Genomic DNA, 13,527 nt, shown 5'->3' with positions numbered 1-13,527 from the left:
CTCCGGCCCCAATTTGCAATACTATTACTGATAGGATCTCATGCATAGCACACTACCTTCTTTCAACATCCCTTCCTCCTCTAGAATTAATAGCCATGATAGGTAAAGCACTGGTAGAACTATTTAAAAAAGTCCAACTTCATCAAAATGGGCATATTATCATCCACAACTGAGTGGAAAGTTTCCAAACAGCACAAAAGACCTAGAGAAGAGAAAAAGAGCGTGTACAGAGCCTATAGTTATTCCCATGACAGTATGCTTCAAGGGCAGAGAAACCCTTTATCTCTTAGGCCAAGGAAATTCCCTTTCTAATCTCCCCAATATTTATTGTGCCTATGCAAAAAGAAAAGCACAATTTAATTTTTTTGTTATTGTTATTTTTGTTGTAATTGTTGTTGTTTCTTCTTTTTTTGTGTGCTTTGTTTTGTTTTTATTTCAAGACCATGGTTTTTATCTGGTTGTTGTCTTTATTGCTGTGGTGCTTTTCGGGTTCTTTTGTTTGATTTCTTTTTGTATAGTTTTTATGTTTTTCTTCCTTTTTCCCTTTTTTCTTAAATTGATATTTATAACCTCTAGAAGGACTCTTCCCATTTCTTTCTTGTTTGATTTTTACCCCCCCATTTTTCTCTTTTTTTTTTTCCCCTCCAAACAGAACCACATAACTGAACCATATTGTTCTGCCTCACAAATTGAGGGGGGAAATAATGGAGGGTACCAAGACCAAACAGGTGTATGAACATTGATCAGAAATAAAAACTGAGTATACTTAAACACCAAATCCAAAGCCAATGACAACAGAATTGAAACCCAATCTGCAACAAGCTAGACACAGAGGGGACCACTTATACTAGCAGTACAGAGATCAAAAGAGGGGAATTTGGCGTGCATGCTGGGAATAGGGGTGGAAGGAGGACAAAACTGGTGGTGGGAATGCTCCTGATTGAATGTCACTATGTACCTAAAATATTACTGTGAAAGATTTGTAATTTACTTTGGTCAAAATAAAAATTATTTAATTAACAAAAAATGGGCATATCAGATAGACAGATACTTTATCAAAGAAGAAATAAAAATGCTCCAAAGACATATAAAATGCTCTGCATTAAAAATTATCAGGGAAATGCAAATCAAAACAATGTGATTTTCTTCACAACACACGAACTGGCACACATTAACAGAATCATCAGTATATGTGTTCTTAGCACACACAGCAATATGAAGATGGTATGTGGTCATTGTGCCTACCAGAACACATTTACACACCTGCCTCCATCTCACGTAATCCCCTTGTCACCCTTGGTACATGCAGATGACTCCTGTGACCCATGCTAGTTGATGACAGCAAAAATCAAGGGGCACCACTGGAGCTGATTACAACCAGAAAGAAAGCTGAGGAGCTCATTTGCTGACAGTGTTCATGCCAAAGCAGGCACATGCATAGGTCAAACCTGGCCCCCAAGAGTCTCTGTTAGCAACCTTGATTCTGTGCTATGACCTTCACTTCCTATCTTCTGTATAGTGAATGCAAACCAGAGAAACAAGGCCTGCCAGCCCACGCCACCACAAGCTGAGTGTTAAGAGTGAGCATAATTTCAAGGCTAGCACTGTTGAAGGAGAATTGTGGGTCCTCTGTGGGGTCTCAGCTTGCAGTTTTGTATGAGAAACCAGACAGTCAAAAGAAACTGTATTTAGGCCAGGGGTTGTTGAACAGCCTCTTGGATCTTACTGAGCCAGCCAAGCTTCTCCTCTTCTGCTGCTTTCCCTGCCACATTTATTAGCCAGAGTTTAACAGAAGTCACCTAAGGGTTGGGATTGGCATAATTAAGGGTATTTGTGCTAATTAACTCAGTAAAGGTGAAAGGAAGAAGTAAAGTTATTTTATTGATATATGGCAACAGTCTCATTGTCACACTCATGTCCCTGAGCAAGAAAGGATCAGAAGGAAGCAACAAGGCATCTTTCTCACAGATAAGCTGAAGATCCCCACAAGGAGAAAGGACAACTTAAAATGTGTTTCTTGCGGAAGCAAAGTCAACATGGGGGCAAGTAGATGTTGTGGAGCTTCTTCCTGCATGTGTCAAAAGAAAAACCTAAGAATGCTTCTTCCTCCATTTGCCTGCCTCCTTTTTTCTAACTAGTTGGTAATTTCCATTGAGTCTTTTGTTCCTCTTCACTCTCCTTTCCCCTTCCTCTGCCTGAGGGCCTTGGCTTTGGAGTTGAGATTTAAAAGACTACCTACTTTTCTTTTCCCTCAGTAGTGTTGTTCTTTTTTGGGTGGGCACACCCCGCGACACTCAGGGTTTACTCCTGGCTATGTGCTCAGAAATCGCCCTTGGCTTGGGGGAACCATATGGGATGCTCAAATCATGGTCAGTCCTAGGTCAGGTGTATGCAAGGCAAACGCCCTACTACTGTGCCATCGCTCCAGCCCCAGTATTCTTTTTTGTCGAGACCAGTGAGTGTAGTTTCTTCTAGTGTCTTAATCTTTTCTTACTTTTCAGTGTAGCTAGTTGTTAAGCTTGTTCTCAGATCTCCACCCAGTTCTATGGTTTTGTCGATAAAACTGCTTGAATAAGCAGATGGGGATGAGTCCTGGAGACATTTGATCAATTGGTTAATGATTTGATGGTATTGACTGGAAATGGTTAAGTCATTTCCACCAGTCAACATTTCCCAGGACTTTTGAGAGAAGTATATCATTTGCAAAAAGCATCAAGAATTTAAGTTTTCCTATTAAGTGACAAAATGAGACAATGTGATCATGTCTTCTGTTTGGGGTCTGGAATCTCTCGAAAAATCTTTTCCGCAGACATGGGAAATTATTTCTCTCTCTCTCTCTCTCTCTCTCTCTCTCTCTCTCTCTCACACACACACACACACACACACACACACATACACACACATACATCCACATAGTCATTTAAAAATCTCATTGTCACTATGCTCTTTTGTGTTTGCTTTATTTTGTTTGTTGTGTTTTGTTTGTTTTATTTTGTTATGAGGCCTCACCTGTTGGTGCACTGGGCTACTAGTTCACTGGTCAGAAGTTCGAGTGCTCCAGAAACACTGAATTAAATTGAATGGAGAACTTTTGCATGCAAATAAGCTACACACTAGCCTTTTGAGCCATCTCCCAGCCCTTGTATCATGTTCTAACACCTGGTCTTCTCCCTTGAAGATATCTTGTGGCCTGTTATAAATTAGTTAGAAAAACATAATTGTTTTCTCTTCCTGATTCTGATTGGGGAAAGAAGTTGATATTTTCTAGATTTTTTTCCAAATATATGATATACATGGAGGAATCAATTTCCCCCAGCGTTTGCCACTGATACTGATCATTCAGAGCACATGGGGTCTTTAACATGACTTTAACAAGAGAGGTGGAGGGTAGGGTAAGTAGCTGAAATACAGGGAAATTTTAGGATGGTGAATCTCCTGTATGTGTATATATCACATGCACCTGTCAAAATTCATAAAATGAACAATATAAAACAGAAACTTTAGTGTAAAATGTGGACTTGAACTAATAATAATGTGTTGCATTTATTCATCACTTGTAATGAATGTGCTTCACTCCGATAGGTCTTACTGATAAAGAGGGGAAAACTCTGTACTTTCTTGATTCTCTGTACAACTAAAGTTTGTCTGGATATAAACTCTAGTGATTAAAAGAGAGTTTGCCAAAACTAAACAGTGTCTTGGGAATAGTAGGAGTAAATTTTGCCCTTGGGACTCTCTCAAGATTCCAGTTTAACTCTTCCATTCAGAAGGTATCTTTATTTAGCCACCTTTTTCACCTATTTATTGGACATATGTATGCTCTACAACTGAATGGAGTTCTCTACAACCAGGGGCCAGTACATTAAGTACACTATGCAATGTGTTTTCTCTCTTTTACCATTTATTCATTTAACCAATATTGGTCAGACACCTGTGTGTGCAAGCACTAAACTGGATGGCCCAGGAGTAATTAAAACCAGATATGACTCCTTCCTACCTCCCAGCTCCTTGTTGCTTGCCCTCTTCCTTAGCATCTCCTTCTAACCTTGTCTGCTACCTGAACAGAGGTACATTCTTTCCTGGACTCTAGCATAGGGACTTTGCTCTGTCCTCACTCAAGAAGGCTCCTTCCCCACATCTCCATGTGATCCACTATAGCTTTCCCTGCAGTTATTTACTGCTGTGTAAGTGTAAGAGTTTCTTTCTCTGACCCCATCCTTGGCTGACTTTTGTTTTCTTCAAAACAATTTCCACTCTCTAATGTGTCCTACTACCCAATTAATATAGGCTCTGGAATAGTAGAAATGTTTGTCTTTTAGGTCCCTGTCACTGCCCAAATATCCAAAAGAATATGGCAGGTATGGAGTTACTATTAGTGGATGAATAGTTGGAATAAAAAAGTCATGAAATTAGAAAGTATTCTGGTCAAAGAGATAGGTGATAGGAACAAACACATACTGCCACTGTGGCCTCTAGTATCATTGTCTCCTGCCCTAAGAATGAACTTTACATCTCAGAAAACAGAAGGTGTTCACTGCATGTGGCATACCTGCACATAGGGCATCCACCAAGAAGACTGAAGTCCTCAAAATTGATGTCAACTTAGAAATGATAAGACTGTTAAGATGACAATGAAAGCATCTGTCCAAGATTAGAAGTCATGATTTAGAGTCACAACCAAGGGGAAGTCACGAATGCATTTTACAAAGGAGAGAACATGGGAGTATTTTTTAAAGAATCAAGCTGGGGGGCCGAAGAGATGGCATGGAGGTAAGGCGTTTGCCTTTTATGCAGAAGGACAGCGGTTTGAATCCCGGCATCCCATATGGTCCCCTGTGCCTGCCAGGGGCAATTTCTGAGCCTAGAGCCAGGAGGAACCCCTGAGCGCTGCCGGGTGTGACCCAAAAAACAAAAACAAAAAACGAAAAAAAAGAATCAAGCTCTGTGTGTGTGTGTGTGTGTGTGTGTGTGTGTGTGTGTGTGTGTGTGCAAGCGCGCGCGTGTGTGAAATCCAATGAAGCTGATCACTTGTTTAAAAGTGGTATTGGTTGCCAAAAGTCTTCAGGTAGAAAACTACAATGTGATGTTTTTGTAACCATCAGACAATGTACTTCCTGTTTCTTTTTTAATCATTGATAAGGAGCACAAATGATATTGTTCTTTCTTAGCCAATCAAGAGAAATGAGGATGTTTCCTCTTCACCTTGAAGCCTTACCTTACCTTAAAGAATGGGAACTCCTTGTGACTAGAAATAGATGCAGTCATGTACCTTCCTCCCAAATACATTTTCTGACCTGTTATAATCAATGGCCTTGGTTTGTTTCTAAGACTGCATTAAACTTTTAACAGCATCTATAAATCAAGTGTGACCATATTCGTCTCCATGTAAGAACACATTCATTCAAATATTTTTGGTGAAAAATTAGTAAATATAAAGTACATACGACATGACCTGCTCTTCTCAAAAAGATCTAATTAAGCATCAGAGCTATCATAAGAATACCATGTTCAGCACCAAGGTAGCCTGTTTTTCTAGGCATTATTAATTCAGAAACCTTAATGATGAACAGCATTTGTGTTACAGTCTACCTAAATTTAATTTGGTTATGTAGCAGTTCAGTTAATTTTGCAATCTGTTTCTCTCAAAGGAGAGCAGATAATAGGAGACACCGTTCTTTACAAGTCTTCAGGCTTTTTAAATTCTGATAAAATCAGGATTCTTCACTAGGTCTTGCCCCAGCTCTGAATTAAACCACTTTAAATGTAATTATGGAACCTGGCTTTACATCAGGAACATCCATTTAAAAAATTGATTGGTCAGGCTGTTCCAGGAGTCATTTTCTGAGCAAACGATTGTAACAAGGCCAAAACTATAATTTATAAAGGCGAAAAAGCAGGTAAATACATGATTAGTGGTAATGAGAAGGTTTCCAGCTAACTGAATCCTTTCTTTTCTCACTAGCTTCTTTGAGGAGTCATGGTCCATGGCCATATTTCATGATCGGTTTATTGATCTCAGGAAAGAATTACGACATATCTTAATCTCCTCAGAGGTAAGAGTGATTAACAGATTTGTGGGTTATTTATGGCAAGTTATAAATAGATTAGAGCTGTTGATCATTTAGATTTTTTCCTATGTTCCCACTAAACAGTTTTACTTTTAAAATCAGTTGTATTTTATAAAGTAAAACTATTGTATATGTAGATATATAGTGATATTTCAGGATAATTGATTATGTAAATTTTTTTGGTTTGTTTTTGGGTAATACCCAGCAGCACTCAGGATTACCCTGGCTCTATGCTCAGAAATCGCTCCTGGCAGGCTCGGGGGACCATATGGGATGCCGGGATTCAAACCACCGTTTTTTGCATGCAAGGCAAATGCCCCCCCTCCATGCTATTTTTCTGGCCCCATGTAAATTCTTTAATGATAGACAAACTTTTTATTTTTTCAAATAACTATTTTAACTCAGTTAACAGTATTGGCTGAAAACTAAATATGAGTTGTACCTACTTGTCTTCAAGAATGATGACTATTCCTTTGGCTTCTTTCTATATTTGCCAGGATTCCCCAAACATTTGTGTATGTGTGTATTATATATAAGAGGTGAAGTCATCAGGTATCCAAATATTCTCATTCTATTACCAAATCTTCTTCATTTGATATAAAATTAAATGGAAGTTAGGCCACATAACACAAATATTAAATCAACTAAAGTTGAAATGTAAACCTGAGTTTAGTTACTAAAACTGGTAACTTGTTTTTTCTCTAAATGTCATCTGTAGTTCACTATGGTGCCACAGTAATGTTTCTTTAGAATTCTAATTATCCCATAAAATCTCTCTGCCTAAATCCTTTGTAACCCTAAATCTGAACTTTGGGGTTAATATTTCACACAAAATCCAGAGATTTGGGACATGTTAGCATAAAAAAAAAGCTTTGGGGACACAGAGATAGCTTAAGTGGCTGAGTTCATGTTACGCATTTGTCAGGCTCTGAGTTCAATCCCAAATTTTCTATCCTGCCCCTCCTACAGCACAGCCAAATTCTCATGCCCACCATGCTAGGGTAAGCATCCCCAGGTATGGTTTAGGGATAATTCCTCCTGTTATTATTTTGTTTTATTTTTGAGTTACACCTGCTAGTGCCGGGTTTCCATTTTTTTCCTCAGGAATCACTTGGATGGTGCTCAGAGGACCATGAGTAGTGCTTGGAATTAAGCTGAGTCAAATGCATGCAGGCAAACATCTTGATCCCTGTACTACTCCCATAGTTTTAAGGACCAGAAAGATAGTGCAATGAGTACAGCATTTACTTTGTATATGGGCTGACTGGGATGGAGCCCTAGAATTCCTTATGATTTTGCAAAGGCTACTTGGAGTAGGCTTTGATCCACACTTGATCTCTGAGTACAGAGCCAGAAGTAAGCTTTGAATACAGCTGAGCATACCCCACTCCCCCCCAAAAAAAAGCTTATCTCTTTTTTAGCAAACTGTCAAACAAAATTTGACTGTTGCTTTTCTTAACATTTTCTAAAACACACACCCAACCAAACACCAGCATTTCATCCTTAAATAGATATTTGCAAAGCTCCTGTTTGCTGTGTGTGAAGCCCCATGGATACTGGGTTCTGTTAACACACCAGATATACAGAGTCCTCCAACCATTTTTTGTGGTTCTTTATACTTCCAGAAAGCAGAACTTCTGCAAGCAAGACTACACTAGGGAATCGATTAGATTTTTCACATTGTATTTGTCAAACAGAAAATGCTAGTTCTGTGTTCTGGGTCAGCCTCTGGCTCAGACTCTGTGGAATAGGGTCTCATTCTTCTTTAACTCCATGGGAGGAATTATGGAAGATATGTATGACAGCTCCTGGAGCATTAAGAGTGGTGTCCAGTAACTACTAATGATGAGGACAATCATGGTAGAGACAGGCTGGCCATGAAAGTTATAGTCAAGGGGCCAGAGCAGTGGCATGAAATGGTAAGGCATTTGCCTTACCGAAGCTAGCCTAGGATGGACTGTGGTTCAATCCCTCAGCATCCTATATGGTCCCCCAAGCCAGGAGCAATTTCTGAGCATATAGCCAAGGGTAAACCCTGAGTGTCACCAGGTGTTCCCACAAAAAAAGAAAGTTATAGTCAAATAAATAGGCAGAAAATTGTATTTAAGAGTCTATTAATACACTAGTCATACTGGAAGAAAGTATTTACCCTCCACTTCATCTGATAAAGGGTTAATCACCTTTATGTGATTATGTATGTATATATGTATATATACACATTTATATATGCCACTGCTAGAATTTCACAAGAAAAAAACTCCATCAAAAATTGGAGGAAAGATATAGACAGAAATTTCCTCAAAGAGAATATGCAGAGTGCCAAAATGTTTATGAAAATGCTTTGTATTACTTATAAGAGAAGTTCAAATCAAAACAGGAGTGAGATATCATCTCACACCAAATGAACAAAGACTGCACACATCAAAATTAACAAAAACAAAAAATGTTGGTATGGATGTGGGTAAAAGGGGCACTCATTGACTGTGGAATTATCCACTCATGCCGCCGTTTTGAAAAACAATATAGACACTTCTCAAAAGACTAGGAAATAAATTTCTGTATCACCCAACAATTTCACTTCTTGCCATCTCTCAGAAGGTTCCCCCCCCCCAATCTATTCAGAAAAGACATCTTTATTCCTATATTCATAGCAGCACTATTCCCAATAACCAAAATCTGGAAACAACCCTAATTTCCAAGAACAAATGAGTGGATAAAGAAATTATGGCTCAGGCCAGAGCTATAGCACAGCGAGCATTCGCCTTGCACGCAGCAGACCCAGGACAGAGCCAAGATCATATCCCTTGTATCTTATATGGTGCCCTGAGCCTGCCTGGAGTGATTTCTGAGTACAATAAGGAAGAACCCCTGAGCACCACTGGGTGTGGCCCAAACCCTCTCTTTCAAAAAGAAACTATGGCTCACAAACATAATGGAAAACTACTCCACTGTAATAAAATATGAAATCATGCAATTTCCTGTTGTGTTAATGGGTCTGAAGCGAGAGTACAGCGGGTAAGGTGCTTACTTGCCTTGTGCAACCACCCGGGTTAAGTTCCCAGTATTCCATATGGTTCCCTGAGCACCACCAGCAGTAATTCCAGAGTACAGAGCCAGGAGTATCTGAGCATCTCTGGGTAAGGCTAAAAATGGACAAAAAATACCACATGGAACTGTTTCCAAGACAGTTCATATTTTGAGAGGAAAAAACAAGTGTCCAATTAATTTTCAAAGATTTAAGTCATGAAGTACATTCTTCAATCACAAAAATTAAACTTGGGGCCTGAGTGACAGCACAGTGGTAGAGCACGTGGCTGACCCAGGACAGACCTGAGTTCTATCTCCTGCATCCCATATGGTCCCAGAAGCCTGGAGCAATTTCTGAGTGCATAGCCAGGAGTAACCTCTGAGCATCACCGGCTGTGACTCAAAAAACAAGTATATATATACCCAACCACAATCATGTTTGTAATCAAGGAGTTTAAATTAAATATTATTAAAAAATAGAATAAAATCAAAGTCAAAAAATTTTCAGAAGTTTGTGGATATCGAAGAATAGATTTTTAAACAAACAACCTGACTACAAAACCAAAATAGAGACAAAAGAAAAGCACAATATTCCAAAATAAATGGCATACAATATTCAGAGGAAAATTTATAGTTCTAAAGGCCTACTTTTATCTCAAAAATGGCCTCAGATAAATTTCCTAATTATATTATTAAAAAAAAGCTACTAAAACTAATGCTAGCATTAAGAATGAAATGATTTTTAAAAAAATTAAAGTAGGGAGATAGTGAACTAAAAAGACAATTGAGAAACTGAGCTGGAAATATAGTATAGCAAGTAAGGTGCTTGCTTTGCGCATGGACAATCCAGATTCAATTTCTGATATATCCCATGTGGTCCCCCAAGCACCTCCAGAATTAATTTCTGAGTGCAAAGCCAGGAGAACCATCAGAGCATTCCCTGTGCGGTGAAAGAGAGAGATTGAGATTGAGATTGAGAGAGAGAAAGGGGAGAGAGATAGAAAGGAGGGAACGAGAGAGAGAGAGAGAGAGAGAGAGAGAGAGAGAGAGAGAGAGAGAGAGAGAATTGATCAAACCAAAAGTTAATCCTTTGCAAACCTGGAAAGATAGTACTGGCAAGATGATACTTTTAAACACAGTTAACCTGGATTCAATCCCTTGATTGAATTCAGAGTGATCTCTGAACCAAGAGCTAGGAGTAAGCCTTGCGTTTACTTGAGTATGGTTCAAAAACCAACAGCAAAAACAAGTTGGTATTTATTGGTACTTTGCCTAGCCTTGAGCTAGACAACCATTTAGATGACTCACATGAAGAGGACAAATAGCTATAAACATGCAAACTACAAAAACTGACTCTAGAAGAAATGGAAAATTTCCACAAACCTGTAAGTAAAGGTATTGAATCAATACCTTTATTTGAAACATTTTCACAAAGAAAAGACCAAGACCAGATGACTTCACCAGTGAATTGTTCCCAACATTTAAAGAATGAGCAGTAGTCCCTTACAAAGTCCTTTTTCAAAATCCCTTTTCAAAATCCTTTCAAAAGAGAAGGAAGGGAACAAGAAAAGAAGAGGGGAAGAAAAAGAGGGAAAAGGGAAGATGAGGAGGAAGAAGGAAGCGAATGCTTTCTAGACTATTCTATGAGGCCCATTTACTATGATGCCAAAGTCAAAGACATTAAAATAAAATAAAACTTCAGATCAATATTCTTTATTAATTTAGATGCAAAAGTTTTCAATTTAATACTCAATAACTAAATCAGTAGCATATTAAAAGAAACATTTGCCATGACTAAATAAAATTTACCTTGGGAATGTTAGAATGATTCAGAATATAAATTAATTAATGTACTGCCCTTAGTAAAATGGATAAGGGTGAGTTTTATGCAGGGAAAACATTTGACTACATCAAACATGGTAAAACACACACACACAAATGTAAAAACTAGGAATAGAAAATAATTGCCACAACTTAAATTTACAAAAAAAAAATCCCACAGATAATATATGACTTGATGGTAGAAGACTGAAAGCTTTAACTCTGAAATATGAAAGAAAATTTAAAAAAAACCCTGTTTTTGCTACTTACATTTAGTATTGTACAGGAAGCCCAATACAGTGTAATTAGGCAGTGAAAGGAGATAAAAGGTGAAATAAAAGATGAAATAAAAGCTAAAATGCTAAACAGGGAAAACTTTATTCTCAGATGTTACAATTTATCATATGATATAATATCTTAAAAATTTCCATAATGTCTGTAGAGCTATTAAAAGATTCCAGTAAAGTTGCAGGACATGATAAAAATAATTTGATGTCTATATCACCAACAATTAATCCAAAAACAAATTTTAATTTCTGTAACATCAAAAAGAACTAAATATTTGGGAATAAAGTTACCTAAGATTTATAGAATGAAACCTACAAAATATTTCCAAAATAAATGTTAAGTCTAAATAAATGGAAGGAGAATTAATTGCTTTGCTGGGTTTGAAGACCTAACTTTGCTAAGCTAACAGTAGTGGTATTAGGGAGTTAACTCAAGAGATAAAGAACCTTGTATATGTGAAGTCCTGATTTTGATCCTCATTGCTGCATAGTGTCCTAAACACTGCCAGTTATAAAAATTCATTGGATAAATAACATATTGGACTACTATCCTTAACCATTGATAAGTTCAATACAATTTTATCAAAATCCTCTCAAAATATTGTTTTTCTGTACAAGTATAAAAGTCAATCCTAATGTCTCAGAAAGAGATTCTAAATAAGGGATTCTAGTTAATCAAAATAATCTTGAGTCTATAAAAATGTAAAGGAATCATACGTAAAGATTTCAAAACTTCCTATAGATTAACAATAACAAAAATCACCTGATACATGTATAATGATAGAGATAAATGAAATAAAACTGATTCTCCAAAATTAAAACTACCTTATCTCCCTAAAAATAAAACATCCTCTAAAAATAAGACCTACTTACAGGTTTCCTTCTGGGTGAAATATAAGGCAGCCCCCATGAAATTCTCTTTATCAATGTGAGTAGATTTTCCTAAGATTCTAAGTTTTTTCAAATCCTATTTGGAGGGAATTAACACCAAGTAAATTATCTGGAAATTTTTATTTTAAAGTGCTTAATCACTTCTTTAATCTTTAAAATATACATAAATCTTCAGATAATTTTATCTGAAAATGGGACCAGAGAGATAGTTCAGAACATAATGTGATTTTCTTGTGCATGATATGAGGACCAAAGGCTCAGGTTCCATCCCTAACATCATGTATGGTCCCTCAAGTCCTGCCAGAAGTGATGTCCTAGAACAAAACCAGAAGTAAGCCCTGAGCACTGCCAGATGTGACCCCAAAACAAATTAAAAAATTCACCATTGCTGTCTTTGTTGACCTGGACGGCATTGTGCTAAGTTAAGTAAACAAGTCACAAAAGAAGGTAAATACCATTTTATTTCATTTAGGAGGTATTTGAGATTATCAAATATGTAGAGACAGCATTAGAATGATGGGATAAGAGGCTGAGAGGACAGAAAGGGGAGTTTGTTCTAAAGAGGCACTGAGTTCCAGTTTGGAATGAGAAAAACATATCTGGAGATGTTGGTGATGGCTTGTACTATTCCACCAATAATCTTACTGCCCCTGAGCTTGTCACTTTAAAATGATTTGTGGCATAGTACAGTATGTAGGGCACTTGCATGCAGTTGAACTGGGATTGATCCCCTACAACACATTTGGTTCCTCTTGGGCATTGTTAGGAATGGTCCCTGAAAACAGAGCCAGAAGTATAGTCCTGAACTCTGCTGGGCATGACTAAAACAAAACAAAAATTGTTAGTGGTCAATTTTAGGTTACATATGTTTTGTCACAATTGAAAAGAATTCCATAAAACCTGAGGGCTTAAAGTACCTGTCCCTAGGGACTTTAGCATTGTCTTTTTATTTTACTGAATTTCATTGACCTCTTCTTGGGGACATAAGTCCAAGCACATTATCTCCAGCTTCTGATGGTCTCTTCTAGGACAAAACCCCACTATCCATGGAGCGTGTAGCCTTTCAGATAGAAGATGAAGAGATTACCCTGAATGAAAAGTCCAGGACATACCTCAAAAGAGTTTATGAACAAAGCATATACAAGTCACTAGTGGAGAAGAGCATTCTTGACTACCTGCACTATAATAACTACCACCTTCCCATGTATGCCTGGTCAGGCATCATTTAGTCATGTCCCTGGGCTTGGAAACCACACTGGCTGAAGGAACAAACATATCTTGCCTTTCATTTTTAATCTATTGATGCCTGGAATTTTCTGTCATTCCAGAAGGTGGCGCCTGGCTTTCCACCTCTTTTCTGGGGCAAGGCAAGGCTCAATAATACTATCCATGTTCCTGTGCAGAATTAACCATTTTAACAATAAAATGTGATT

At 37.7% G+C, this 13,527-nt stretch overlaps 1 protein-coding gene across 1 annotated transcript in view; it reads left to right on the top strand.

The window, feature by feature from the left end:
* Nucleotides 1-13,323, top strand: part of CFAP61 (cilia and flagella associated protein 61) — a 391,053-nt gene extending 377,730 nt beyond the window's left edge. Inside the window, exons 27-28 of the mRNA XM_049774327.1 lie at nt 5,963-6,053; nt 13,123-13,323. Of these exons, the coding sequence (XP_049630284.1) occupies nt 5,963-6,053; nt 13,123-13,323 (292 nt within the window). The remainder of the gene's footprint in view (nt 1-5,962; nt 6,054-13,122) is intronic.
* Nucleotides 13,324-13,527: the final 204 nt, after the last annotated feature.

The sequence above is a fragment of the Suncus etruscus genome, chromosome 6, assembly GCF_024139225.1.
Source record: "Suncus etruscus isolate mSunEtr1 chromosome 6, mSunEtr1.pri.cur, whole genome shotgun sequence".
NCBI lineage: Eukaryota > Metazoa > Chordata > Mammalia > Eulipotyphla > Soricidae > Suncus > Suncus etruscus.
This window is presented reverse-complemented; position numbering and strand designations above follow the sequence as displayed.